General features: G+C 40.4%; 1 protein-coding gene across 4 annotated transcripts in view; it reads left to right on the top strand.

The window, feature by feature from the left end:
• Nucleotides 1–25,288, top strand: part of LOC102238290 (zinc finger protein GLI3-like) — a 122,779-nt gene that overhangs the window by 11,593 nt on the left and 85,898 nt on the right. For all 4 annotated transcript variants that reach the window (XM_023326341.1, XM_005798596.2, XM_023326342.1 and 1 more), the window contains exon 2: nucleotides 13,760–13,933. In XM_023326341.1, coding sequence (XP_023182109.1) covers nucleotides 13,801–13,933 — 133 coding nt within the window. In that variant the 5' untranslated portion in view covers nucleotides 13,760–13,800. The remainder of the gene's footprint in view (nucleotides 1–13,759; nucleotides 13,934–25,288) is intronic.

Genomic DNA, 25,288 nt, shown 5'->3' with positions numbered 1-25,288 from the left:
GGAATCATGAAGTTCTCTAAGTTTTCCTGGTAGCTGCTTTGGCTTTGGACTTCATAAAATCCAATGGACGAACACCAGCTTAGAGCATTGCGCCCTAAATTATCAGTAAAAGTTGAAACTTTATTCTGGACTCAAACAATCCAGTGTGATTATGCTACTCTATTGTCTGAACCAAAGCTTTTGGATCAGTGACTGGGTGTCATTGCCTGTCTACTGGAAAACTGAAGTTAGCAATATTCCCTATGACAGTGTAAGTTAAAAAAAGACATTCCTGTATTAGTCTTATGTAATGTTTTTATTAGCTGTGACAGAAAAGCAAATATATATCTACCTGTGTGTACTTTATCAGTATAACATGGGAGTTTCACAGTTTTATTTTAATTACAGTAAATCAATAGTAGAGTAGAGTTTCATAGTATTTTATTTGATTTATTGAGATAGACCTCTATTTTTTCCATCTTAAGTTCTGTTTTTAAAACTTGTAATTAGAAATCATCCAGTTAATAAATCACTTACAAAATTTCCCACTTTTGTCAGAGTTTTACCATAAGTATGTTTTATTGTTATGATTTTTGGCTTGAAGTTGGATTTCTGATAAAAAGCTAGTTCCCAAATTTTTAAAGAGTTTTTGTCAGTTTTTTGCAGTTCTAAGGAGAATTGGATTGATTCGGCCTGACCGATGTCAAGCTCCTGTTTTGCTCAAAGTCTGCTGTCAATTTACATATTTCCTTTTTTTGTACTAAGAACTATTACACATAAAATATTTTTAAAGCAGGTTCTTTAATAGATTAAGTAATCTCAATCCCAGTTGAAAATTAAGAATTTCTAAGATTATCCACATTTATGTCATTGCATGAGTTTGTCTGATTTTCATCATATTTACATATGTGCTGTAAACGGTGGAGGGTCTTTGGGCTGACATGCCGATCACATTCAGAGCCGATCAGGGGAAGATTTTCCAGTTTCGATCTCTGCTTGTCTGATTGGCGCATCTTTATTTTTAAAATTTCACCCCGGGGTAAGGCTTGAATTCTTCTAAATTCAAGCCTTTCAAAGGAGTAAAAGAAAAAAAAAAAAACAGCTGTGTTTTCTGTTTTTGATGAGCAACAGTGTGCCTGCATCCAAGTGTAGGAGTCCTGCTGTAGGTGGGATGCAGGCTTTGCAGCACTCCGGAGTCCTCTGAGACCGCTTGCGTGCGTGTGTGAAGCCTTCGAAGCCCCGTGCAGAAGAAGAAGAAGAAGAATTGGGGGGGCTCTGTGGCTGATATGAAAGTGAAGGGAGAGAGTTGTCTCCCTACGCCGCCGTGGGGAGAGCCGTCAGGGAGCTGGAAGTCTCTAGAACTCCCTCTGAGGCTCCTGGTGTCTTTGATCTCACTCCTTCGCCGCGGTACACTCCACACTCTTCTATAGAACGCACTCAACCTGCTGTCAATCCCGCAACACAGGCTCACACTTCACACAGATGAGATGCTTTACTCCACTTACAGACCAGCACAAGGTTCAGCACTCCTAGACACTGACATAAAGCTCTTCCTGAACAACTTAGGGGAGAAACTTGGAAAGTAACAACTTCAAAAAAAAAAAAAAAAGGAAAATATATTGAGCCACAGATGGCATGAATGACGTTTTGTAAGTTGGTTCTAATTAAGAGAATTTTTTATCTGCCAATTCTGATTTTTTTTGTAGCGTCCACCTTAGATGACTATTGACACCACTAATAAAGATGTGTGAAAAGTATTTAAATAAATTCAAATTCAGCAAAAAAAAAACAATCCCCACCTTAATGAACTATATAGTTTACTTTTCAGACTTATTCCCTAAACAGAATGGACGCTTTTAGTGGAACTGATTGGTTGTTTTCCTAGAGTATTTATGAGTTGGAGAGTAAAAGAAAAGGAGAGCAGTGATGACACATTTTAGTCATGTATTATCAATCAGATAGTGTTTGAAATCAGGCACTGTTCTTTTGGTCATAGGGATGATAATTAAAAATTAAAAAAACATTTAACTTTTCTTTTAGATGCAAAGAAATGGAAAACTTCCACCCTCTGTCAAGCAGCATGTTTGAAATACTGAATCTAGTAAGCTCCTGATGAAGCTACACAATGTTTGTTTTCATGAAAAATGTTGGAAAAACCTTCTAATCCTTTAGTTTTCTGAGAATTTGTAAACTATTTTGAAACTACAGAAACACAAAGTTCATCAAAGTGAGCTTCTTTGTGTTATGTAGTCCAGAGAAAGAAAAGGAATTGGCAAAAAAAGCTTCAAAACAAGAAAAGAATAAAGTCTCGCGTATTTGTAGAGCATTCCTAATATTTCTGCCGTATCAAGTCAGAGAACAGATTTTATACATAATATGCTAGTTATGATGGGCCAAGATGAAATAATCATGGTGCAATAATCTGAGAACTTATGATTTCACTGCTTTAAGTATGAAAATAATGAATAAGAAAGGAAAAATAATTTGGAGTTTATTCAGCAACGGATGGGCGAGGGGCAGCGTGGTAATGGTGCTGTGCCCCGTAGAGCTGGAGAAAACAGCAATTTCTCTGGGTTTTCATTTAAAAAAGATTAAAACATAAAAAACAAGAGAACTTTAAAAGCAGTTTCTGCACGTTTTATCGTTATAATTATAAAAAAAAGTAGATAAAACTAGGAAAGTACACCCCCGAAAATGTGGTGTTTCAAAATACTTAAATCCTTACAACTTAAACTTTCTCCTACCACATTATGCACCCCTCTATCCGCCTCTAACATGTTGATTTACAGGGCTGGCCTTATTTTAAGGTTATTTTAAGTACATTTTTATGTCATCTGATGCCAGATAACAAGAAAGAAAGCAAAGATAAAACCAAATGATCCATTTCTCTATCTATGGAATGTGTGACCCAGCTCTTGCCCTTTTTGGATCGGTTCCCATCCACACAGGAAGTCTTGCATTAAAGCAATACCCTTCATTTTCTTGGACTCAACCCCCCCCCCCCCCCCCCGCCTCCCCACCCGTCTTCTGTCTCTCCCTGCATTCCTCTGAATGACTGTGGCACATTTCAGGACGGCTTCATTCAGCATTCCTTTACATCCCAACTTGTTTGCCCTCCGCTTCTCATTTTTATTTTTTCTCCCCCTCATGTCTGCCTTCGTTTAGGTCTGTTTTTTTTTATCAGAGGAGAGCCAAACACCGAGACAACTTCATCTCATCCAATTTTCACCCCTTTAATTCGGTTTAAATGGCGTGGCCGCGAGGGCCGAGCCGGGAATTAATAAGAGCCAATAAAGCTCGCCGCTGGGGCTTCGAGGCTAGTCTTTAAGTAAACATTATGACTTCTTGAGGGGGGGATTCAGGGGCAGCACTTGATGAATTGTGGCGGAGCTCGGGAAGGGCTAATTTCTCACTTAGCCGTCCTGATGGGGCTGGCTAATAGGCCTTGCTTTGCCTGGCTGATTGTCTGCTGGCTTTATTATTGTGCATTATCGCGCTGCCCCCTGGCTGTTTTTAGTGTTCGGCCCCGGAGACGCCAGAGCCCGTCATTAATCACGCAGCGGCACTGACTCATTCCACTCCAACACTTTTTTCCCAGTGACACGGTGAAATGAAGGGAAAGAAGAAAGACGGGAGAGAAAGCACAAATAAGAAGCTCAACTAAGCTGAGAGAAAAGTTGGCAGGGCAACTTTGTATTGCCTATAGATGGGGCTCAGCAACAAAAACCCGAAAAACTCAGTTATATACGGCTGCAAAAGGCACAGAGAATAATATTCTTCAGTCTCCTGGGCGAAGGAGAAGACCTTTTGTCAGCCGTGCCCGCTGCCACTACACTTACACGGGACCATCCATCTGCTTGATCCCTTTCTGAGCAGCACGTGTGAGGAGGAGGCACAGAGAAACGTGTGTGTGTGTGTGAGGTTTTCATCACTACGGGAATTTCTCTTTTTCCGCTCATCCCCTCCCTCGGGTCCCGTCTGCTATTTATCTTCCGAGTGCAGTGATTGCACTTGCATACAAAAAGGCGTGCGGAGCAGCTCACGCACCTATTCCTATGCGCACTGTGACATTTTCACGTGCGTTACACGGGAATCGTGCTTTCAAGCGGCGCAGCCTACGGTGTTACATGCACTCTTTTTGCTCTGAGAGCGTGGCAAAGGATGTTGCTGTCATGCTCTGCTCGTGGCATCGTGCAGAGCTCCTTCTTAAGCCGTGCATGAAGAATGCCTCCACAAACACAGACCTGTTTTCTCTGCAGTTGAGAGGCCCTTTGACAACATACAGATCCCATTCTCCTGGATTTGCCGTGCGCAGGGGCTACTTGAATGGAAAACTTGGCTAAAAGTGGCCGCTGCAGCCTAGAAAGTAATTATTCTACGAAGTGAATTTCAAGCAGTTGGCTTGAACTGCCAACTGCCTTGCAAAAACATTAAATTTTCCTTCGACACGTTTTTACAGTTTGTGTTGTAAAATCTTAAGCAGCAATATATTTTATTGGATTTTATGCCGTAGACCAGCTCAAAGTAATTGTGAAGTGGAAGGATGAACATGCATGGTTTTCAAAATTTTTTTGGGGGCCCCTTTACTTAAATACCTCCAGTAAAATGCAATGCTAGAATTGAAGGTCACCTAATTAGTAGTGAAAAAAGAGCATCATGAAAACCTAGAAACATTCACAACACATCAGAAACAAAGTTTTGGAGAAGATTAAAACCATGTTAGGTTATTAAAATGTTTCCAAAAGTGTTGAACATCTGACAGAGTACTGTTTATTCCATCATGTGGACATGGAAAGTCTGATACCAAAACATGGCCATCCACCCAAGAGGAAACTTTTGCAAAAAGAGCATTCTATAGAGAAACAGCCAACATGGTAACTCTGAAGAATCTGCAGAGATTAAAAGCTCCAATGGAAGCATCTATTTTCAGTCGTGCATTTGACTAATCTAAATGTTATGGAAGAGAGGCAACGAGAAAGTGATATTTGATAGAAAGCCATGCAAACTCCCATTTGCAGTTTGTCAAAAGCCAGATAGAGGTCTAATTATACACTGTGTGGTAGACGACCAACATGGGGGTGGCTGCATCCAGCTTCCACCTCTGCTTTTGTCCAGCAGAGACAGAGAAACTGTAAGGACTAAGGATGGGGGTTTACCCATCAGCAGGACAAACACCCAAAACACCCAACCAGATCTACAAATGTTTAGATCAAAGACGTTCAAGTTTAAGAATAACAAAATATTCAACTGAGAATTTGTGAATCCCTGCTCTACTCTTCTCTGTCTGGATCTACTTTGTAGTCGCTAGATGTGAGAGCAGATACCGACATTCTCCAACAGAGCTGTATTTGCAGAGAAAGGTCATTCTGGAAAATAATTGCTTCAAGGAGGTTGAATTTCGATGTTGACCTCTTTTCCCTAACTTTTATATGAAACATGTTGAACACCAGAATCATTTTAGTTTCACTTCACAGTTTTTCACAACTTTGTGTTTGTCTCTTAAACAAATCATGCCTGACACAATATCAGTAAAGGGGTATAAACACTTTTCCAGGGCTTTGTACATCTGTACTAGAGAAAAATTACTCAAAACTTTTTGGGCAAATGGTTTTCCTTTTTCCTTAAAAATCTTTACTAAATTTGCTGAGGTGATATGTTTTTTTTTTGCGTTTACCATCTTTAAGTTGCTGAACAAGCGTTTTTATTTCCCTTCTCAAGAATCAGGAAAAGTCTCTCATAAAACATTGAGACAAAAGCCTCAATGTTTTAGCATTTTGAAGAGAAGAGGGAGATACAAATATGGTATAAGTGGGGCAGAGCAGCCGCAAAGCTGCCAGCATTATCCATTGTTTGAGTCGTCACAGGCCTCGCTTCCAACGAACAAGTGGCTCACAAACAAATGCAAAGTCAAAATATATAAATAAACACGCTAATAAGCGTTGGGACTGTGGGGAGCAGGAGCAAGACTTCCATTGTGGCACATGCTTTATTTGGCCTTTATCTACTGGTAGGGAGTGCAAACGAGGCATCGTGTAAGCATTATGATTACATCGTGTGGGTTTGTTACACGGGAATGTAAAATGCACTCAGCTCATTCTGCTCTGCAACTCTCTGGGTCCCTCACCAGCCCTCCAAAGCATCCGAAGCGGAGAGGTCTGAGCCTGCTAGGATAATCTTATTAGCTGCGCTGAAAGCTACTGATCAACTCTGTTGTTGCTCTGTTTGTCCTTGGGAAAAAATAAATGGAAGTACTTCACGTTGGAGCAGGCTCTCCTTTTTTAAATTTCTTGTAGTGTGCTCGTGGCCGAGAACCCTTACCTGTTTGCTAGTAAGAATGCCTTGAAATCTTTTTGCCCATTAAATTTGGAGAAAATAAAGCAATTGAGCCGCTGACATGTTCATATGCAGCATGTTCAATGACTGACAGAGGCTAAAATCTGAAGCCAGCTCTGCCTTCCTGTTTTCTGCTGGAAGTTCTGGTCTTTCTCTCCCTGTCGCAGCCTGAATGAATTACAAACATGCATGGATATGTGGTAGAAAATACAGTTTCTGTTTACGTAACTTTTTACATTACTCACTCACTCACTCTAGAATTAGCTTAGATTTGTTTTTCACTTTGTGGCCTCTTATATTGGTAAGATTATTCTTTGGATTGATTTTTTTTCTTTCTTTCTTGAGCATCTCTAGCTCAAACCTTATTTAGCTTAAACTAACCTAAGCTGAATATTTCTGCACTGTCCACAATTTTTTAAAATCACAATTTTAAATCTGTGAAACCTTTAATGAATTTGTGAAAACCAAAGGGAGCCTTTCAGTGTTTTTTTTTTTCTTTTACTACAGTTCCATAATATCTGCTTTAATATCAGTATCAGCTGATGTTGGTTATTTTTTAACACTTATATATTGGTCCAGTAAATAAAACTGGACAATATATATATATTTATATACTGTATATAATACACTATATATATACAAAAAAAAAAAAAAAATTATATATATATATATATATATATATATATATATATATATATATATATATATATATATATATATATATATATATATATATACAGTATATTTCCAGTATATATATATGTAAATATTGGTTGTTGGCCATATCAGCAGTATTAACATCTGATAAGTGTTGGTCCACATCTTCATATTAGTACATCCCTGCTTCACTTTATATGCAAAACAAAAAAATGGCCAAATTTACTCTTCTCAGGACAATTCTTAAAATCTCCTCTTGTTCTCATAATCCAAGCATTGTGTTTGACCACATTTAAGGATGTATTGTAACACCCCCAATATCTGCTATTTTTTTATGTGTGTGTGTGGCTGGGTGTGTCTAATTCCCCATAAATGGACCCTATTTGAAGGGTTGCTCCCCATGAGCTGTAAGGCCAGGGCTTATTGCCATCTGGGCATGATGTGAGGTTTTGTTTGTGAATGGTGAACCGCAGCCACCAAATCCCACTCTTTTTTCCCAGATTTTTCCTTTAGGGGCCAAGGGCAAGCTTTAAGTGCGGTGTCAAACACAACGTGGTAACCTGAGCATGTGGGGTTTTCGCTAAGAGTTCTTCTATTGAATTTGGGAACAACTCCTGAGACTTCCTCTAAGCACCAACAAACACTTCCACTGTCCCCCTTAAGTACTCTCCCCTCACATTTTTCCCAATCCAAACACATGCAAAGCAAGCATATTTTGTTTTATTGCTAGATTCAGCTAATCTTGCTGGAGGGCTTTGACTCCTTCTCCCCCTCCTTCTCCTTCGCCCCTCAGTGTTTTAGTCATTCCAGCTGTGAAGGAGCCCTTAATATTGTTGGCATAGCTGCAAATTGTGCAAAACACACATTGGACACACAGGAAAACATGTGCAGGCATGCAGGGGCACAGTGAGGTGCACACAGATGCATGCGTGCATACACATACAGACACACGCTCCTCCCCCTTTCCATTCATTTTGTTCCTTATCCCACTTTTGCTCACAATCTGCCTCAATCGTCTACATCTCCCATCGCTCCCCTCCCCTCTAACTCGCTGCGCTGCGGTGCGTTTGTGCCGCGCTGATAAGCCTAAGATAGCAGATCTCGGTGGTCGCTGATGTAATGATGATGAATGCTGCGGTGCTGCCAGTCTCCCCCTCGGGGGGCCCTCGACACTGAACAGTCGCCCTAATGAAATGAACTCAAATACGGCACCCCGTCTGCGAGGGAGGGGGCCGCCAAATCTAAGACGACACTTCAAGAGTTTATATTTAAATGTCCGGAGGTTTCTGACAGTATGTGTGTCATAAAATTAAGTGTGTGAAGATGCAGGCTTTAAATAACTGCAACAGTGATTAGTTTTTTGATATCATTAGTACTTGTTTAAGCTTGCATGAAAAAAAAGACTTTTTTTTTACCAAAGGGAAAAGTTTATTTTTGTGTTTCACTTTGATGTCTACAATTTGCAGATGACTTTCAACTCTCTGCCTTTGTTACCAGGGCGTATAATTTATGTTAAATTGATTTGCTTAATGTGCTTAAAAATAAGATTTTTCTTCTTAGTGAACAGTTGAAATTGTGGTGTTTAAACCTGTTTAATCTTCAGCCTTGTCTGCGTGGAAGGATTACAGTTGAACACAAATAACGATAAAGACCCTCTTTTTCTTTTCTCTAAGGCATCGTCCACATGAAATTGCAGTTTTTCCAAAGCAATCCCTATATTTGTTGTTTATATAAAGTTCTTTATAAATTTGCTTACAGTGGTGCCTTCATTCATAGGATAGAAGATGAAACAAAAAACGATACTATCACTGACCTCTATGTGATGCTGTAGAGCAGGCATTGAAATACACTAAAAATAGAAGAAGGCTTGCATCAGAGGTGGTGGTTATGGCATCATCTCTTTCAAAGTAAGATGTCCACACTTTGAAATCCGTTTCCACCAAAAATATTGTTCCAAAAATACAACTTCTGAAAAAACCCTAATAAAAATAAGACTTCGATGGCCAGTTTCTGGTTTCAAGGTATGACACAGTTTTACAAAGTCACAGATTCATGAGCATGATGATTTTTCTAGTTACAGTGGACTCCCTCCTATTTATGGAGTTATGTTTTCTGTGTAACATAGCTCTAAATTATTTGTGAATTTTTCAAACAGGGAGTTAAAAGCATTTTTAGATAGGGTGTTGAACTACACATGGCCCACTTTGTTCCCTAAACCCTCCAAATACTGGGGTCCACTGTATATACCCGTTCTCTCACTTAAACTCTTTTTCCTGAGAGAAATAGATGGGGCTGAATTTTGTGTTGCCAAATTGAACAATTTAATACACAGAGTAAAGCAAGTACAGTCATTAAAGAGCCCTGTGTGTAAAAGTCTTAAAACCTTCAGGAAGATTTCTTTACACACTCTGTGCTTCACATTGTGTATATGAGAGGATAGTCACTGTTTTACCTTTTTTTTTTCAAAGACAAGATTGTTTTTAGGGACTTTTTAAACTGACTTTATTTAAGCAATGAGATTTACTACCACAAACATCAGTCCCAGTATCTACTCAGTAGAGGAAATAGACTCCAGCTTTAATTATTTTATGAAAGATTTCAAAATCTTATATATTTAGACTAGATTCTTTAAAATAATAAAATAAAATAAAAAAACTTTCTGAAAAACTGTCAAATGTTATCTACAACTGTTTTACTTTCTTTTTAAGCTTCTGCTTGAATAACAGCAGGCGTACCTCTGTAGGCAATCAATCTCATTTTAACTATAATATCCCTTTGTGCTTTCTCTGCACAAAGGGATATTATAGATAATTCATTTTTAAATTTCTTACTGATTATCAATATAGCTGACTTAGACACTTCTTCCTTCAGTAGCAACTTGAACCCTGAAGAGTTTTGTGTTTTGGTGCTTCTCTAATGCCTTGTTTTCACTGAGTCTTATAATATGAGTCTGTATTGTTCAGTACACAATTTTATAGTTTGGCATATTCAGAAGATTGTTTCCACTGCCACTTGGACTTTCATTGGAGGGAAAGTTAAACCCAGACAGATAATGTTGCATCGTTCAAGTGCGACAACAAACTTGACACACTAATAGTTCTTGTTCTTGTCACAAGCTGTGATATTTCTGTCCCTCAATCAATGGGTTGTGTTGTGTTATGCCAGTAGCTCCGCGCTAAACGTACCATTGTCCTGTGACAACTGAAGGGGGCAGAGGAATGATGGGTTGGTTGTTTGGGCCTCTTTTACTATGGAAACAGAAAAATAGCGTATTAAACCCATTCTGTACTACTCAGTTGAAATGAGGCATAGTTGTACTTTGTCTCTAATTGTGTTAGGAGCACCATTTATGTCCAATACCTACTTGTAAATGACCTGTGCCAGTCTGAAGTTGCACACCAATTTTCTTTTGTCTGTTTTAACTTAATAGAAATGGCTCATGGTGTTTGATGTCAGAGGTGAAGGGTCACCTAGTATAAAAACAAAACAATGGTGTGTAGTGTAAACTATTATGTGGAGTGTTAGGGAACACCCTCTTATATAATGAGGTCGTTGGATGAAAGAGTCTTTGCGTTAGTAAATTTCAGGAAAACTGATAAAAATGAGCAACAAGACAGACGAAAAAGACGGGAACATCTGCAGAAATGGGTGTGGGCGTCCAGGTCAGAGGGATTATGGGTGAAAAGGTCCTGCTTTTAATTGCTGCTTTGGAACTGTGGACTGCCTTGCGGAGTACAAAAGGCCCGTCAGACACGCTTCAGTTGCTTGGACTTCTGAATGTTTGCCCGACCAGAGGAATGCCCCGCTTTCGCCTCAACTCCCCCCATTTCAATTCAATCCCCAATCCTGACCCTCGTATTCACCACACTTTTCTTTTTCTCTCTGACCCCCACTCACCTGGGACACATGCATATTTGCATTTTTGCTCACAAGCACTTTTTTTTTTTACATTAAAGTTTGTTGTTGTTAATGACATTGTTGCAGGAGTTCACAGACCTGCATCACACATGTTCTAACAATTACCCCATCACACGTCAAATAAAACAAAGGAAAAAAAAATACTGAGAAGTGAACTGAGATAATATCTTCATGAGCTGGACAAAAAAAACGTCTCCAGTTTGGGGACGACTGGTATACGTGTATTCATGCGGGAGCGATTAGAGGACAAGCCCTCGTTTAATTCTGTTTTGATTGGTAGGGGTGTAATTGCATCGTGTTATTTTTTTCCCCCTCTCTCTCTCTCTTTTGTAAGCAATTGCTTACAGATGTTGTTTTCGGGTCAGAATGGATGACAGACTGTGGTTTTTCAGGGGGTTGGGAAGAAACAAACAAAGCACACAGTGTTTGTCTGAAGTTTACCCCTCAACACTTCCCCCTTTGCCTTCCTTCCTTTGGGAGTTGGAAAGAAATCACCGCCCCCTACTTGTTTTAGGCTCTGCAGCACTATTCTTTTTGCATTCTAGCTAACTTTACTACCTTTTAATGCTTGCATGTTTATGGAGCCCAGGACAAATAAATAGTTGAGGGAGGTAATTAACCCGTCTTTATTGTAAAGAAAATGCTTGTTAGACTAAATATTTCCACTTGTTATCCATGAATTATGGAGTCTGTCCTCTACTTTGTGCCATATGTCCTGTACTTTGGGTAAATGAGGGGTTTGTGTTGTATCACCATCCATAATCAGAGGACCTACATGACCTAGATAGATTTGAGCTTGTAGACAGCCGTTGAGGTGCTGAACTGAGCAACATGTCTGCTAGACTTTTGGCTGAACCCCTTCTTAAACCCACAGACAGTATTAACTTGAACCACCTTTATTCTTTGAAAGAAAAATTGCCCGGCACCATGATATTCCCAACGGGGCCTTCAAACAAGCCTTGTTTTTTCAGGACTCTGAGTGTTTCTCTGTCTGTGGTATCCCCTGAAGGTTTTGCCTTTCTCTCTTTGGAAAGAGCGCTGGAGTGGGATTATCAGTGTATCCACAAGCTGCCTTTTCGTTTATTCTGAGATATAAAACCTTGTCAGGATGTCCTGCCTTGCTCTCTTTATTGAGCTGTTGTTTTTTATATATATAAAAAAAAAACAGTCAGGAGTTCAGCTGAAAAATAAGATGAACTGATGTTTGGATATTTAACCACGTTTGGTCCTGAGGCAGATAAGAGTCCATCAGGTTATGGCTAAGTGAAACATTTTGTACACTTAACATTTGAGTTTTAGTAAAATTTTATTAACTACAGTTTAAAATAATTTACTTTGTGTCAGAGAAAATATGGCAGATCTCTCTTAGAAAATGCAACTGAAAACAAAATTACTCAATATATTTGGTTTGGATTTTGCTTGGTTTGTAAAATCTAAAACTGAACATTTAAAAAAAGAAACATCCTAATTTGAGAACATTTATTCAGGGGAGATAATAAACCCATGTTGCAACGTATTTGTTGTATGTAATTGATTAGTTGCACCCCGTCCTGTAAAATTTTGTAAATATTCTAATAATTTTTAAAATTCTTGTAGCTTTGCTTCATACAGAGGTTCAGGACACTTGGCTGTTGACGCCTATTGACATTTAAAATTATACCCAATTGCTTATTTTTGTCTGTGATGTATGCAGTCTGAACTTTGACGGATGTTAATGTTAATTTAGTATTTGGAAGCGTGGCCAACACAGACTTAATGGCTCTGTTCACTTCTTTTGCCATTACTAAAACTACAGCCAGAGTGCACTTCTACAACTCCTTCTTTTGTTTGCTGATTTGTCCAGTTGAAATTCAACTGGACAATTTGAGTTCAATGGGTTAAATCCCAGACAGATCACTGAAGGGAGATGAGATTCAAGTGAACTTGCATAGAAATGCAAAGGCTAGGCTAACTGTCAATTGTTAATCCATCAATTCCTGCTTTCTTGGATTATATTCATGACACAAAACTGTGGCCTTTTTTCACCACTCTTAAAAAAGAAAACAGAACCGGGCGTTCAAATAAGGCAGATGTGTGTTTTTCGTAAATAGATCATACCTTCTTCTAAACTCAGTTATTCTTTCAATTAGAGTAGAAATTAATAAGACAGGATGGGGAGCTCACTTCATTTTCCCACCATACACTTTGAGGAGTATTGCGAGGGAAAATATATTTCCAAAGACTCAACAGGTTTTGTTTGAAACATTCAGACAGGAAATCAGCAGAGAGAGAAGGGGTAAGACATGCAGCAAGGTTCCAGCATCAGAAATGAAATGCTGGATGGCTGCGTTGAGGATCAATGTCCTCTGTATGTGATCCACCATACCAGGAGAAACCAATCAGAACCCAGGATTCTCGAAGATCTAGAGAGATGGGAATGGTCAAAGATCCTTCTCTCTGCATACTTTCATATCTTTAGTACTTAAAAATGTAGTGGTCATTGTAAATAATACTGATCGAAAATGTAAAGATTTTAAATTACATTTAATATCTGGTCCTTTAAACAGAGTGAGAAATAGTTACAGTTTGAGGAATCATGTCAATATGGAGCACATGTCGAGATTGGTCTGCTGCTATCGGTTTTATAATAAGAAATACCTTTAGTCTTTAGGATGAGGAAAACATATCTATATTCTATATGTCAACCGAATTAAATTGGCCCTTTTAGATGGATGAAATGACTGACACATGGCATACTTTGAAGAAAAACTGATGGCAATCTAAACTAAGAGGCCAGAGGGTGTGCATGGGTGAAAGATGCTTTCAAGGAGAATTAGCACTAATTCATCTTGTTACATTCACCTCATTACTCTAACTTCTTCTTCTTCCCTAGTTCCACCGTCTCCATGAGGTCCTGAGGAATGAGCAATTGCCATGGAAACCCAGTCACAGGCCAGTTCAGCAGCTGAGAAGAAGAAGAGGGTGGAGACCATTGTGGCTACGAAGGGCTCATCGGCACGCACTGACATCAGCGAGAAGGCAGTGGCCTCCAGTACCACCTCAAACGGTACGTCTTGCCTCTGACTTCAACTCTGCGGTTCATGTAGACTGGTGGTTAATCAATGTTTCTGGTTTTAATCCACAAAAGAAGCTGCTTCAGAGACCTTTCCCCCCAGCTATACATAGTGGAAAATTGCATACATACCAGTAAGCCACTCAAACGAATATAGAGTGGCAGTACAAACTTCCTAAACAACTATTAGGCCAGAACTGGCTAAAGCAGAGTACATGTCAGCAATGGTTCTGGTGATAGCATTTTTCAGGAAGGTGACACTACTAAACACAGAAGCAATTGGTGAATAGTACTTCCTTTGGGAAAGACAAGTGAGTGAAGAACAGGAAGTTTATAGAAACAATAGCTCTGTTGATGATTCTATGCATTAAAAAGACACGAATAAACAGAAAAGGACAGCAGAATAGTGAAAAAGAAAGAAATCCAATAGGCCCATATTGAATGTCAGCAGTAGCTTTTTATTTAGCATCTTTTGGGAAAAAAAACTAAAATAGTAGCAAGTAGCAAAAGCTCTTTTACAGAAAAAACATGGAGCTAAGCACAGAAGAGCTTAGCTCCAAAATACTTTCTTATGTCAAATCAACACTTCAAGCGACATTCTGGAAATTCAATTTTCTTTTTTGGACTTGAGTTTTGGCTTTATCAGGTCACCGTAATTGAATCAGTGCATTTGAACAATGTACCATCTGTGTTCTCATTATGTAATGAAGACCAACACACAAAAACATGATTAAAAGGTTAACACTTGTGCAAATTCATCTACGCCTTTGTTCTGTGTCATTACGGTTCTCGTACAACATTCTTTGGTAGCAGCTTTGGCATGTTTGTACAGTGAAGTCTTCAACACATACCATTAAAAGGGCACAGAGCTTCATTAAGCCTGTCGTCATTCAGCCTTTCATTTTCAAATCTTTGGCTGGAAAGAGAAGTATTATATAGCAATTTTTGTGGAAAGCCTTGGAGGATCAAGCCAAAGTCATAACAAAACCGGGGTTGAGATCACCACATCCTAAGCTGCAGCTGTGCTCATTAGTCGAGAGAGGATTTGGAAGGTTTTTGGATATGGAGAACATGCTGCAGGAGTTGGAACTGAAGGCTTGACGGAGTGCTTTCTGACTCACCGCCATCATCCAATGGATGTGTGAGAGGGGGAAACAAACAATCCGGGAAAGAGTAAATAAGTTGCTGCGACTTTGCCTCCAGATGGGACTTATCACAGGAAGTGGGTAAGGTAATACATCCTGAAACATCCTGGGAACGCGTTCATTCTTACCCACTCCCAGATGGCCGACACAGTTTTATTCATTAACGGGGCAGCATGGAAGAAAAGTTAGTTGCGGAAAAAGCATGGCTGCATTTGGATATGTGATAGCGGATTTTTCTTAGTAATGTCCTTGTAATTACGGCACCTAACGACGCATGTTTTGTCTTGAAAACCTAGCAAGGGGAGCCTGCTGTAGAGTGTCTTATTCCTTAAGTCTACAGTAGTTTCCTAATACACTTGAAAAGGGGAGGACTCATATTCATTAGCAAAGAATGGTCCATTTTTAAAATCTGAATCTCTGTTACAGAATCATAATATTGCTTACACTTTCTTTGTGTGGTTATAATTACAGCACATTCCCAAATTCTCCCCCCAGAACTCTTAACCTCTTATCAGGTGTAACCCTACACTGGCCTCAACTTTAACCCTCACAGCCCCCTGCCCTGCTGCCTCCATCCAAACAAAAGGTAATTGTGAGCATCTGTGGAACCCCTGTGACTACTTTGCGTTTCCTCCCTGATCTTAGCCAAGCAGAAGCTCCTGTGGTGTGCCCAGCAGTACAAGAAGTTGCAAAATGTGGGAAATAACTGTGAAAAAAGCAGCTAGAGGGATTTGTAGATTGGTATTTGGAATTGCTCTCCAGCAGATATTACTTTTCTTGGATCAGATATTTTTGGTGCTTTTACCTGTTTTCTATAACTCGGTTTTGTCCAGGTTGAGTAATCATTGAGTGCTGAAACAGAGTTCCCACATGGTTGGGTAAATGGTGGCTTCATCCTGGGTGCCATTCATCTCTTCTGGCCCCCTCCTCCTCTTCCACTGACAGCTCAAAAGAGCCGACCGGGCCACGACAGTGCTGTGATTGGGGCTCTTTAGGAGGGGTTGCTCTCCCCTAGAGTTCTCATCATTCAGCAGGCAGGTGAACCACAAAGTCCACTAATTCTTTGTTCACGTCTGTTCCTTGGGAGAATAAATTCTGTCATTGGGGGATAATTTGTGGTTTTAGTAAAAGTAGTAAAAAGTAAGATTTGATCATTTGCAAATTTTGTAGAAAACTGTCAGGGACTTGTTTCAGCAACATACCCTTTACATCCAATATTATAATGTTAAAGTTGCAGCAATGTATTTGTTTCATAACAATAACCCACCGATAGCATTTTGAAACACTTTTCTATAAGAGGTATTTGAGACATTTTAGCTGTTAGTAATCAACAGGAAAAATTTAAAGAAAAAAAGCAGAAGAAACTATTCAGGAAAAGTTCAGAGGTCAGGAATAAAACCATAAACTACTCTTAAGGTCTGTGCATCAGATACTTGCTGTACCACGACAACAGGTGTCATCATGGATTTTACCAATATTTTAAAACAAAGACAAAATGCTTGTACTGTCATTAAATTTTAAACTTAATGTAGGAAATGATGCTAGTACTTAGCACAACTAGTGCAATTAGCGCAGTGACCACACTTAACACTGTTAGCATAACTAGCATTACTCAATCAAGATTCTGCTTAGATCATATCACCAGAGATTTTCAAATGGTTGCTCACATTTCCAGTCCACCAAGGTACATAACAGACAGAGGTTTAAGAAAATCTACCATCCCTCCTCAACCTTCCTGTTATCTGCTGAAAGTCACGCTCTCTCTCACTCTATTGCAGCTTGAATGAATGGCAGACAAAAATAATCATTAAAATGGTCTAAGTACAACACTTGCTCTCTTTTAGAACCTTTGACTTTGCTTTAAAACATTTCATTGGTACTGAAAATAGCTCATTTTGAATCATCTTTCAGTAATATCATCCACACAGAAGAGCACTGTTGTCAGAGCACCCTAGCAGCCCTTACTGGCCAGTCATTAGTGAGGGCTGTTTTTGTATGTGCAACCTGGTAGCACTTAGACATGGAGTGCTCACTGATTGGTAAAAGACTGGATTTTTGCCCGGTTTGGATTTCAGGGTTAATCGAGCTTAAAGTCTTGTGATTCTTTTCCTCAGTTGATTTCTGCTTTAGTTTACATGCTTTTTAATTTTCTTTTGCTTAAAAAGAGCAACAGTAAAAGTCTCAGATGCAAGCAAGTGAAGCTCTGATGGCCATCTTGTCATAGCTTTATGTTGCCAGAGAAATCCCAGGGCCAATACATAGCATAGCTAAAGCGTTTTAAGGAGTAAAATAAGCACATGGATACATTGTAAAAAAAATCTCTTCAAAGAGGGGAGAAGAGATACACAGAGAGGAGGGGCAGAGGGTTAGATAGAGGAAGAGTGAGGGCCCACCGTCTTTTTAGGCAGCCATTTAAATGATCAACAGTAAATAGAGGGGAATGTCATCTGACAGAAATAAAGTTCCCGTTAACAGCGGGGATGGAAAGTAATTTACAGATACGCTGTCCCCGCCATCTTTGTGCCTCCCAGATAAGGTTTCATTTCAGAAACGGATAGGAGACATTTTCACTTACGGGCCCCCATTCTGGGACACCTGTGATAACAGCTTGTGGACCCCTAATTGAAAATGGGTTTCAAAATGGATTTTCACTTTTCTTCCTCCTTCCTCGCCCCCCTCTCATCCATTCCCTCCCTCCCCTTCCTTCCCTCTCTCATGACGAACTTCCCCCTCTCTGCTCCCCTAACCCCCTCTTTTTTTCCCCCATGGCGTTCCCTTCTCGTTGGCCACATTGGAAGAACAGGGAGGGAGGGAACGAAAGGGGTCGAGGGGGAGTGCAAATGAAGCATCGGGTGCAGATCATCCCTCAGCCTGTGTCACAGCAATGACGGCCCCATGATCCGTCTTATTAATGAAATCATTGATCACTTGATGGGGCTGATAATCAACTGTTTCTGCACTATGTCCTGCCTCATCTCCTCCTTCCTCCTCCCTCTTCACCTCTGTTCTCCACCTTTTAGACCCTCCTTACTTTAAAAAAATAGAACTAAAACTTTCAAATTTTCCAACATTTTTTGAATTTACTTAAATAGAAAAGTTGTTGGTTGCTTTATGAATTTTGCCTTAAACTACTGTCATTTGTATTTGGTCTTTATTTATTTTATGGGGGACTAGAGAGGGACACAAGACCCCCCTCATGTTACTCTACTATGCCTCTTGGGGCTAATGAGAGAGAACTGATAGATGGATAAAAGACCTCTTGGGAACGCCGCCTGGCCTTATGGGTCAAACAGTCCAGTAGTGGAGGTGTTATAGGGCCTGACACTAAACCCTACACAGGAAAACAGGCTTTTATAGTCAACAGACCTATTTATGGTGTGCACCACATACTTCTTCACCGCAATGTGACTATCTCTGTTCTAATACAAACTATTTTTGAGATATATACATTGGCCTTCCTAGTATTCATCTCCACGTTAGAGCCATATATTTTAATGTGTTTTATTTTTTATGATATACCAAGGAAAAGTAGAGTTTAAGCAATAAAATGATGCAAAATGGTACGTGGTGGTGCCACATCTCTCTTCAACAGAGACAGGGAAGTGGTTCGGAGTTGATGAGAAGAAAGACTTTCTAGGTCTGCAACTTTTAGATGTCTCTCTGGTTCAGCACACCTGGCTACAAAAGCTACAAAGCTTCTGTAGAGCTTGACTGCATTGCTAGTGAGGTGGTTTAGCCATTTAATTCAAGTGTGTAGGAAAAGGCACATCTAAAAGTTGCAGGACTCTGGCCCTCGAGGAACACAATTTAAGACCACTCTTCTAGAGGCTACAAAATACTTGAGACTGGGGCGAAGGTTCACCTTCCAGCAGGACAGTGACCCTAAACCAGAGGTGCCCAACTCGATTCCTTGAAAGATACTGTCCTGCAAATCTTAAGGCCTGGACATGAGATTTGCAGCACATACAGTACATACATACAGCACTTGCTTCACTGGAATGGTTTAATATGGCCTATTTAAAGTCTGGACCTAAATCAAATCTGGAATCTATGGCACGGCTTCAATAACATTTGGTTAAATACACTTTTAATTCATTCTGACTTAGCTTAAAGAAAAATTTTCCAAACTTTCAGGCTCTACATTTGCAAGCCTGGTATATTTAAAAAAAAAGACTGTACAAAGTTTCTACAAAGTTTTGTGTGACGTGGGGTGAATATGAATGGACACCACACATAAAATGCCAATAAATACATTGAGGAATGTGATTGAAGCATGACAAAATATGAAAAAGTACAAAGAGTTCTTTTGCAAAGGGTTGTATAGCAGAGGCTACCTGTTAGAGTATGGTTTGTAAAATCCCCACATGCACGCAAACTTCACTGAGAAGCCATGGCCATTTCATGGACCTCTGCACTGAAGGCAATTTCCTGCAGCAGCAGGGAGACAGACTTTGGCAGAGCCACCTCTCGGGGGCCCGAGGCGCAGGATTAGCTTAGCCTCGCTGCCACGCAGGGCGGAGGGGGAGCCTCAGCTGGCCAGCTCAACTCCAGCCCTGCCTAGCCTCTCATGTCTGGCGCCCTTCCGCCTGCCTAGATCCGCCTGCCGGGGCCCCCTTTGCTCCCTTCACTGCTGGAAGATGCACATAAGCCACTTGCCTGAAGACTTCTGCAGACTGTGGAGATGCCGCCAAAGCTTAGCTGTGGTGGAATTGTACATTTGCTCTTTATTGCTTAGCTGCTCAGCCTACTTGTTGTAGGACATGTCTGGCTTCAGAACTAAATGAAACTTCAAAAATACAAAACACCATACCCATTTTTATCTTTCACTCAGTCCAACAGAGACTACAGAGACTGGAAATATATTGCAGCAATGACATCGGATTGAGAAAAATACATTTGTTTGTGTGTTGGTTAGAAATTCGTCTTTTACATGGTTTGTTTAAACCATGCTAGTCAATGATATTATTTGATGGCCAGTCAAAGATGGGTTTAAAATTCATATTTTCTTAGCAGGCTGTGAAAGACAGACACCAGCCTCCATGCAGTCTTGCAAGGATTAAGTGGATGGATCAATGTTGTCTTAGCTTGGGTTAGTTGTATCCACATTACTGATTTAGGTTGAACTCTGCCAGGGCTCCCTCTTGTCAACAACCTTGTTTGTGTTCATGAATTAGTCTTATTGTGCAGTTGTGTGGATCGTTTGGTTTTTCCAAAAGATGTGGATCTGTTGGCACTGAAGAGTCAGGTACACTAAGTCTAAGGTTCTCAACTAGAGAAAAGGTGGACTCCTCCCCACAGGTTAGGGGTCTCTGCCTGAAGTGGTGGAGCTCAAGTGTCTTGTTTACAAGTGAAAGACAGGATGGGATCTCGTCTGCAGTATTGTGGACGGTGCTTTGGTCTGTCATGGTGACGACACAACCTGGTGACATAACCTTCCTCTGTAAGGTGGCCAGTTTCTTCTTTCGAAGGCAAAGAGCTCCATCAACTAGGGAGGGCTCAGAGTAGACCTTCTTGGAAGGAGGGGAAAACTGGGTAGAACCAGAACTCTCTGGATATGTTGAATCCAACTCTTTGAGAGTCCCCAGAATGAGCCTGGACTGTGTTGTTGTTTGGTCCAGCAGGGAAATCCTTACATCCCTTTGACTAACACCTCAGATAAGCATGAGACAATGGATGAATTGATGTTATCTTAGCTTGTTTTTCTAGCACAGTTGTCATTCTGTGATACTAATAGAGAGCTGATTAAGTTAAAATTTATGTTTTGAGAATGTATATCAAAGAATTGAAATTAAAGACAATCTAAGAGTTATTTTCACTATGCTAATAACTCCTCAGAAGAACTTGGGGTAGATTTCAAAGACAGACTAAGAACCAAAAATGCCTGAGGGTCTAAGGTCACTTGGGTCAAAAGCTACAACCATCTTCTTTACTACACATGAGCTGATAGGCCATCTATTCAATCTACCATCCTGCTTCTGCAAAATCTGCTGTTCTGCTGCATCCTGGTGCCCTCAGAGGGGCTCAGGGGCGACCAATGACCCCATAAACCCATAAACCAATACAGCAGGGAAACAGCAGTTGATTATTCTACCATCCTGTCCATTTGTTGACAGGCATCGGTAGCTTCCCTCCCACTAGGGGGGACAAAGCAGGAGTGTCCTGATCCTGCCTGGAGGATTCATTTTGTTGTCTTTTTCTCGCCGTCCTCCCTGTTGTCTTCAATTGCCCTCTGCTTCTTAGTACTAGTGGGGTTCTCAGATAAATGGACTTAGAGGATGTCAATAAAGCAACAATAAATTTCCAGAGATCCTTTTTTTTGGCTTTTTTTTTAGTTGAAAAAGAACATTTATTGCATTCAAATAATAAAACTACTATATAAACAGAAATAGCTGAATAGAAGTTTTCTTTATGGTGTATAATTAGTTGCTATACTGGATCCAAAGTGGAAATAAAATATTTTAAAGTTGTTCATCAGTTGTCATATTTCCTATGTACCTTTGTACTTTGCTGCTACAACACCTTTATTATTTTCCTGTTGTATATTTGCTGATGTGTTTGGGGTCATTGTCATATTGATGACCCAGTTTAGGCCAAACTTCAGCTGTTGAACAGATGGCCCTGTATTTGACTCCTTTTCACAATGAACTCCTCTGTAATTCCATGAGTGCAAATTTATGGAGAGCCATTGTAGTCATTAATGATAGGCTTTTCAATGTTACCAAGAATCTAATAAACTTAGTCAGAAGTGCTGGATGCTATTTATTTAGTGTCAATACTCATTAATAAGCAGCATCAGGTGTTTAATGAGGCGCCACCTAGTGCTCAGGCATCAACGAAATACCCAGTGGCACTTAAACATGACATTTGATTCTTTCTTTGAGGTCATTGATGATGTCTTTCCACCCTGGTGTTAAAACAAAAATATATCCCTCAGAGTAGCAAACCACAAAATATGCTGCTTTTATCGAGTTGGTCACATTTACTGATGAGAAATAAATCAGTTGTAAAGCCGTACTTTATTTTTCCCTTGACTGGTGATAGGCTGCCTTAGATTACACAAGATTTTAAGAATCAAATAAACAAAACATTAACAAGCAAACAATACCAGACTATTTGCTCTTTGGTAGAAGTAGTGTTGTTTTTAAAAAGTTACAAAAATATGAAACACAAAAGAAACAGAGGATAAAACATGATCCTTAGTAAAGCACATTTGTAGAAACTACAAAAATGTATCAAGATATATTGAAATGATTCGATTCTAAATTTAAGACAGAAACTGCCTGAAAGATCTAATCACAACTATCATCGCAATATGAGTATTCACAAGATAGCAGCAACAAAACAAAAATGCTTGGATGCAATACTTGGTAAGCTTTAAAAGTCCCATGCATTAAAACTCTGGCTGCTTTCAGTGACAAAGAACCTAAATCTCAAGGAGATTGAAGGAGCAATGTGGAGATACAAACAAAAATGCTTAGTGAGGAAAATGTGGTTCATTTGCAAAGTATATTGTCAGTGGAATATTCAGCATTAATAGCAAAATGTCATGTTTTTCTAAATAATGCAGCATTAATTTGAAATTAACCTCCTGAAGGAGGCCGTTTGATTCAGGCCAAACCAACCAGATTAAAACAAGACATGCTTTCATATTTGAAGGAGCAAAAGGCCCTACGCCCCCTAATCTCTCTCCCCTGACCTCCACAGCCCCCGCGGGCCTTAACTCTCACCCTGCTCACCGCTCCCTCTGTTCCCTCTCCCTTTTCCCCTCACAACTCTCTCCCTCGCAGTGTGAAAGAGGAGCCAGGATCAAAGGCCATAAACCACGGCAGTGATTTCTGGTGATTGATTAGAAGCAGAGGTTGAGAAGGAGCAACTCTCTCCTCTCTTCCACCTCTTCCCACCCTCTGCTCCGGTGCTCGTATTCTCCCAGGACTTTTGCAAATAGCTCGGGCTTTAAGTGTGAAAAAGTGCTGCCAGGGCTTGGCAGATGGAGCCCAGAAACACATCCTTGGCCAGTTTTTCCTGCCCTCTTTCTTCGATGGCAGAGCAGAGCGTTGTCCGTTGATAAGAACCATTTGTTGTCTCGCTCAGATCTGGGGAGGGACAGTGTAATCCCCTCACCCTGGTCTGTGCTTCAAGCTGGAGAAAAAGAACTGAGGAGAAGGAGAAAAAGGAGGAGGAATTGATTTTCAGAGCGAGGGCATGTGGAGAATTGAACTCAGATGTGCAGCAAAGAAAAGCTCCACTCGTGGGGAAACAAATGTCTGTTGCTTACAGCACGGGGGCTGTGCAGTCTAAACTTGAGCAAGTCCTTCTAATGTTAATTGCATAGTTGTCTTTCATTATTTTCCCCCTCCATCCCCTCCTGACCTGAGGACAACTTTGCCTGGAGGCCTTTCGACGAGCAAGTGGTCCTGTAAAGGCATTTTAATGGGCCCAGGCCACTCAGCGGCGCTGAGATTAGCGCTCGGACCAAATCTTTCCACATGCTTGCTTTTGCACAATTACACCCGCGCCTCTTTCTGCGTTTTACTGATCTCACCTGGAGCTGCGAGTCTAATGATGTTCAGAGTGTGGGGCCTTGCAGCGACAGCTCTGGAGCCGGGGAGATGTGTCTCATGTCAGACTTCGCGCCAGACAGGCTCCAATGAGGAAGAGAGAAAAAAAGAGAGAGGAGGAGGAGGAAGAAGAAGGGGTTGAGAGTTTTCTCATCACAGCTGGAGTGAAGTCAGAACAAGAAGAGCAATTCTCCTACGGTTTTGTTTTTCCTCTGTGGTATTTAAAAAATGATTGAGAGCATTTTTGAGCATTATGGAGGATCTCATTACGCTCCTAAAAGCTTTTTATCCGTCCGCATGCTCCCAGATATGTACACAAGCATTATAGGCTGCAAAAACTCCCATCATGCATGCATGCAGATGTGTTCCTTTCCTCCCACTTTCCACGACTCGCGCACTCGTCGCAGCTGCAGGATGGGCCGGTGTTATTAACTGTTGGGCGACCTCATGACTTCATCTTCAGCGCAGTCAGAGGCGGCTCACATTATATGTCTCTGCTCGGCTCAATGGGCTCTTTGTTCTGGCCTGGCTCTGGAGCAGCTCAGCGTGGAGCTGCGTGAGTCCAACAGTCCCACTGCGGCTCAAAGGGGAGGGAGAGGTAAAGATGTAGGGAGGTAGTGGAAGCAGATAGGGCAGGGAATTTGAGGGAGACGAATAAAGGGGGGGGAGATGGAAGGTGATTGAGGAGATTTGGGCAATACATGGGAACTGGGAGAAGGCCTGAGAGAACCAGGAGTGTGAACATGGAGCAAGAGTGACTTAAAAGGAATGAATAAAAGTAAAAATTGGATGTGATGAGGTAAAATAGGCGTAGGAAGTATAGAGATGTGGGAGACAACAGGTAAATCCCAACACAGCACTTATTCTTTTTAGTTCTATATTATTATTAGTGTTTCTACACCCGAACTGAGCTCAATCCAAAATTATTAAAATAAGTAACTTTTGCTGAAGTCAGTGATGGAGAGACGGATTCCTTTGGTGAGACTGACAGGAGGGGTCACATATGAGGGGAGCTTATTACAGAGGAGGGACAGGAAAAGGAGGGGAGTGTTGAAACACGAGGTATGACAAATAAAAGAGCGGAATGAAAAGGTTACGACATCGAGCTTAACAGGTATTTATTATGAAACTATGGGATTGTATGAGATACACACAACCTGATAACGTTCATAAAGTGCCATAGTATTAGATTGTTTTAATATATAAAACAAAGGTGTGAAAACATAAAACAAGATGCAAATAAGAATATTTGAAAGTAGATGGAGCTATTAATCCTGCTAGTAGAAAGTTATACTTACTGCCATAATGTTGATTGTGAAACCTTTACAAATGTGTGAAAACATCTTTGCCTCAGCTCTGCTCTTTTTGCTTTTATGTCACACTTACATATCTGACATCATCAAGCAAACTTTCATATTAGATGCAGATTTCAACTTGTTATTTCACATATTTAGGAAAAAAAGCATCAAGAATCCCTATGTGTCCCCAGATGGTCTGTGACGTGTGTATAAGGTGTGTTACCGCGCGTTGACTGGTCTACTTCGGGTGAAGTATAGATGAGCCTTAATTCGTCAAAGCATCAAAATGAACTCTCGTTGACGTAGTCACATGACAAAAATTGTGTCATATTATTCGCAGGGAGGCTG

Source organism: Xiphophorus maculatus, chromosome 21, assembly GCF_002775205.1.
Source record: "Xiphophorus maculatus strain JP 163 A chromosome 21, X_maculatus-5.0-male, whole genome shotgun sequence".
Lineage (NCBI taxonomy): Eukaryota > Metazoa > Chordata > Actinopteri > Cyprinodontiformes > Poeciliidae > Xiphophorus > Xiphophorus maculatus.
The sequence above is the reverse complement of the archived record's forward strand: the minus strand, read 5'-3'. Positions and strand labels throughout refer to the sequence as shown.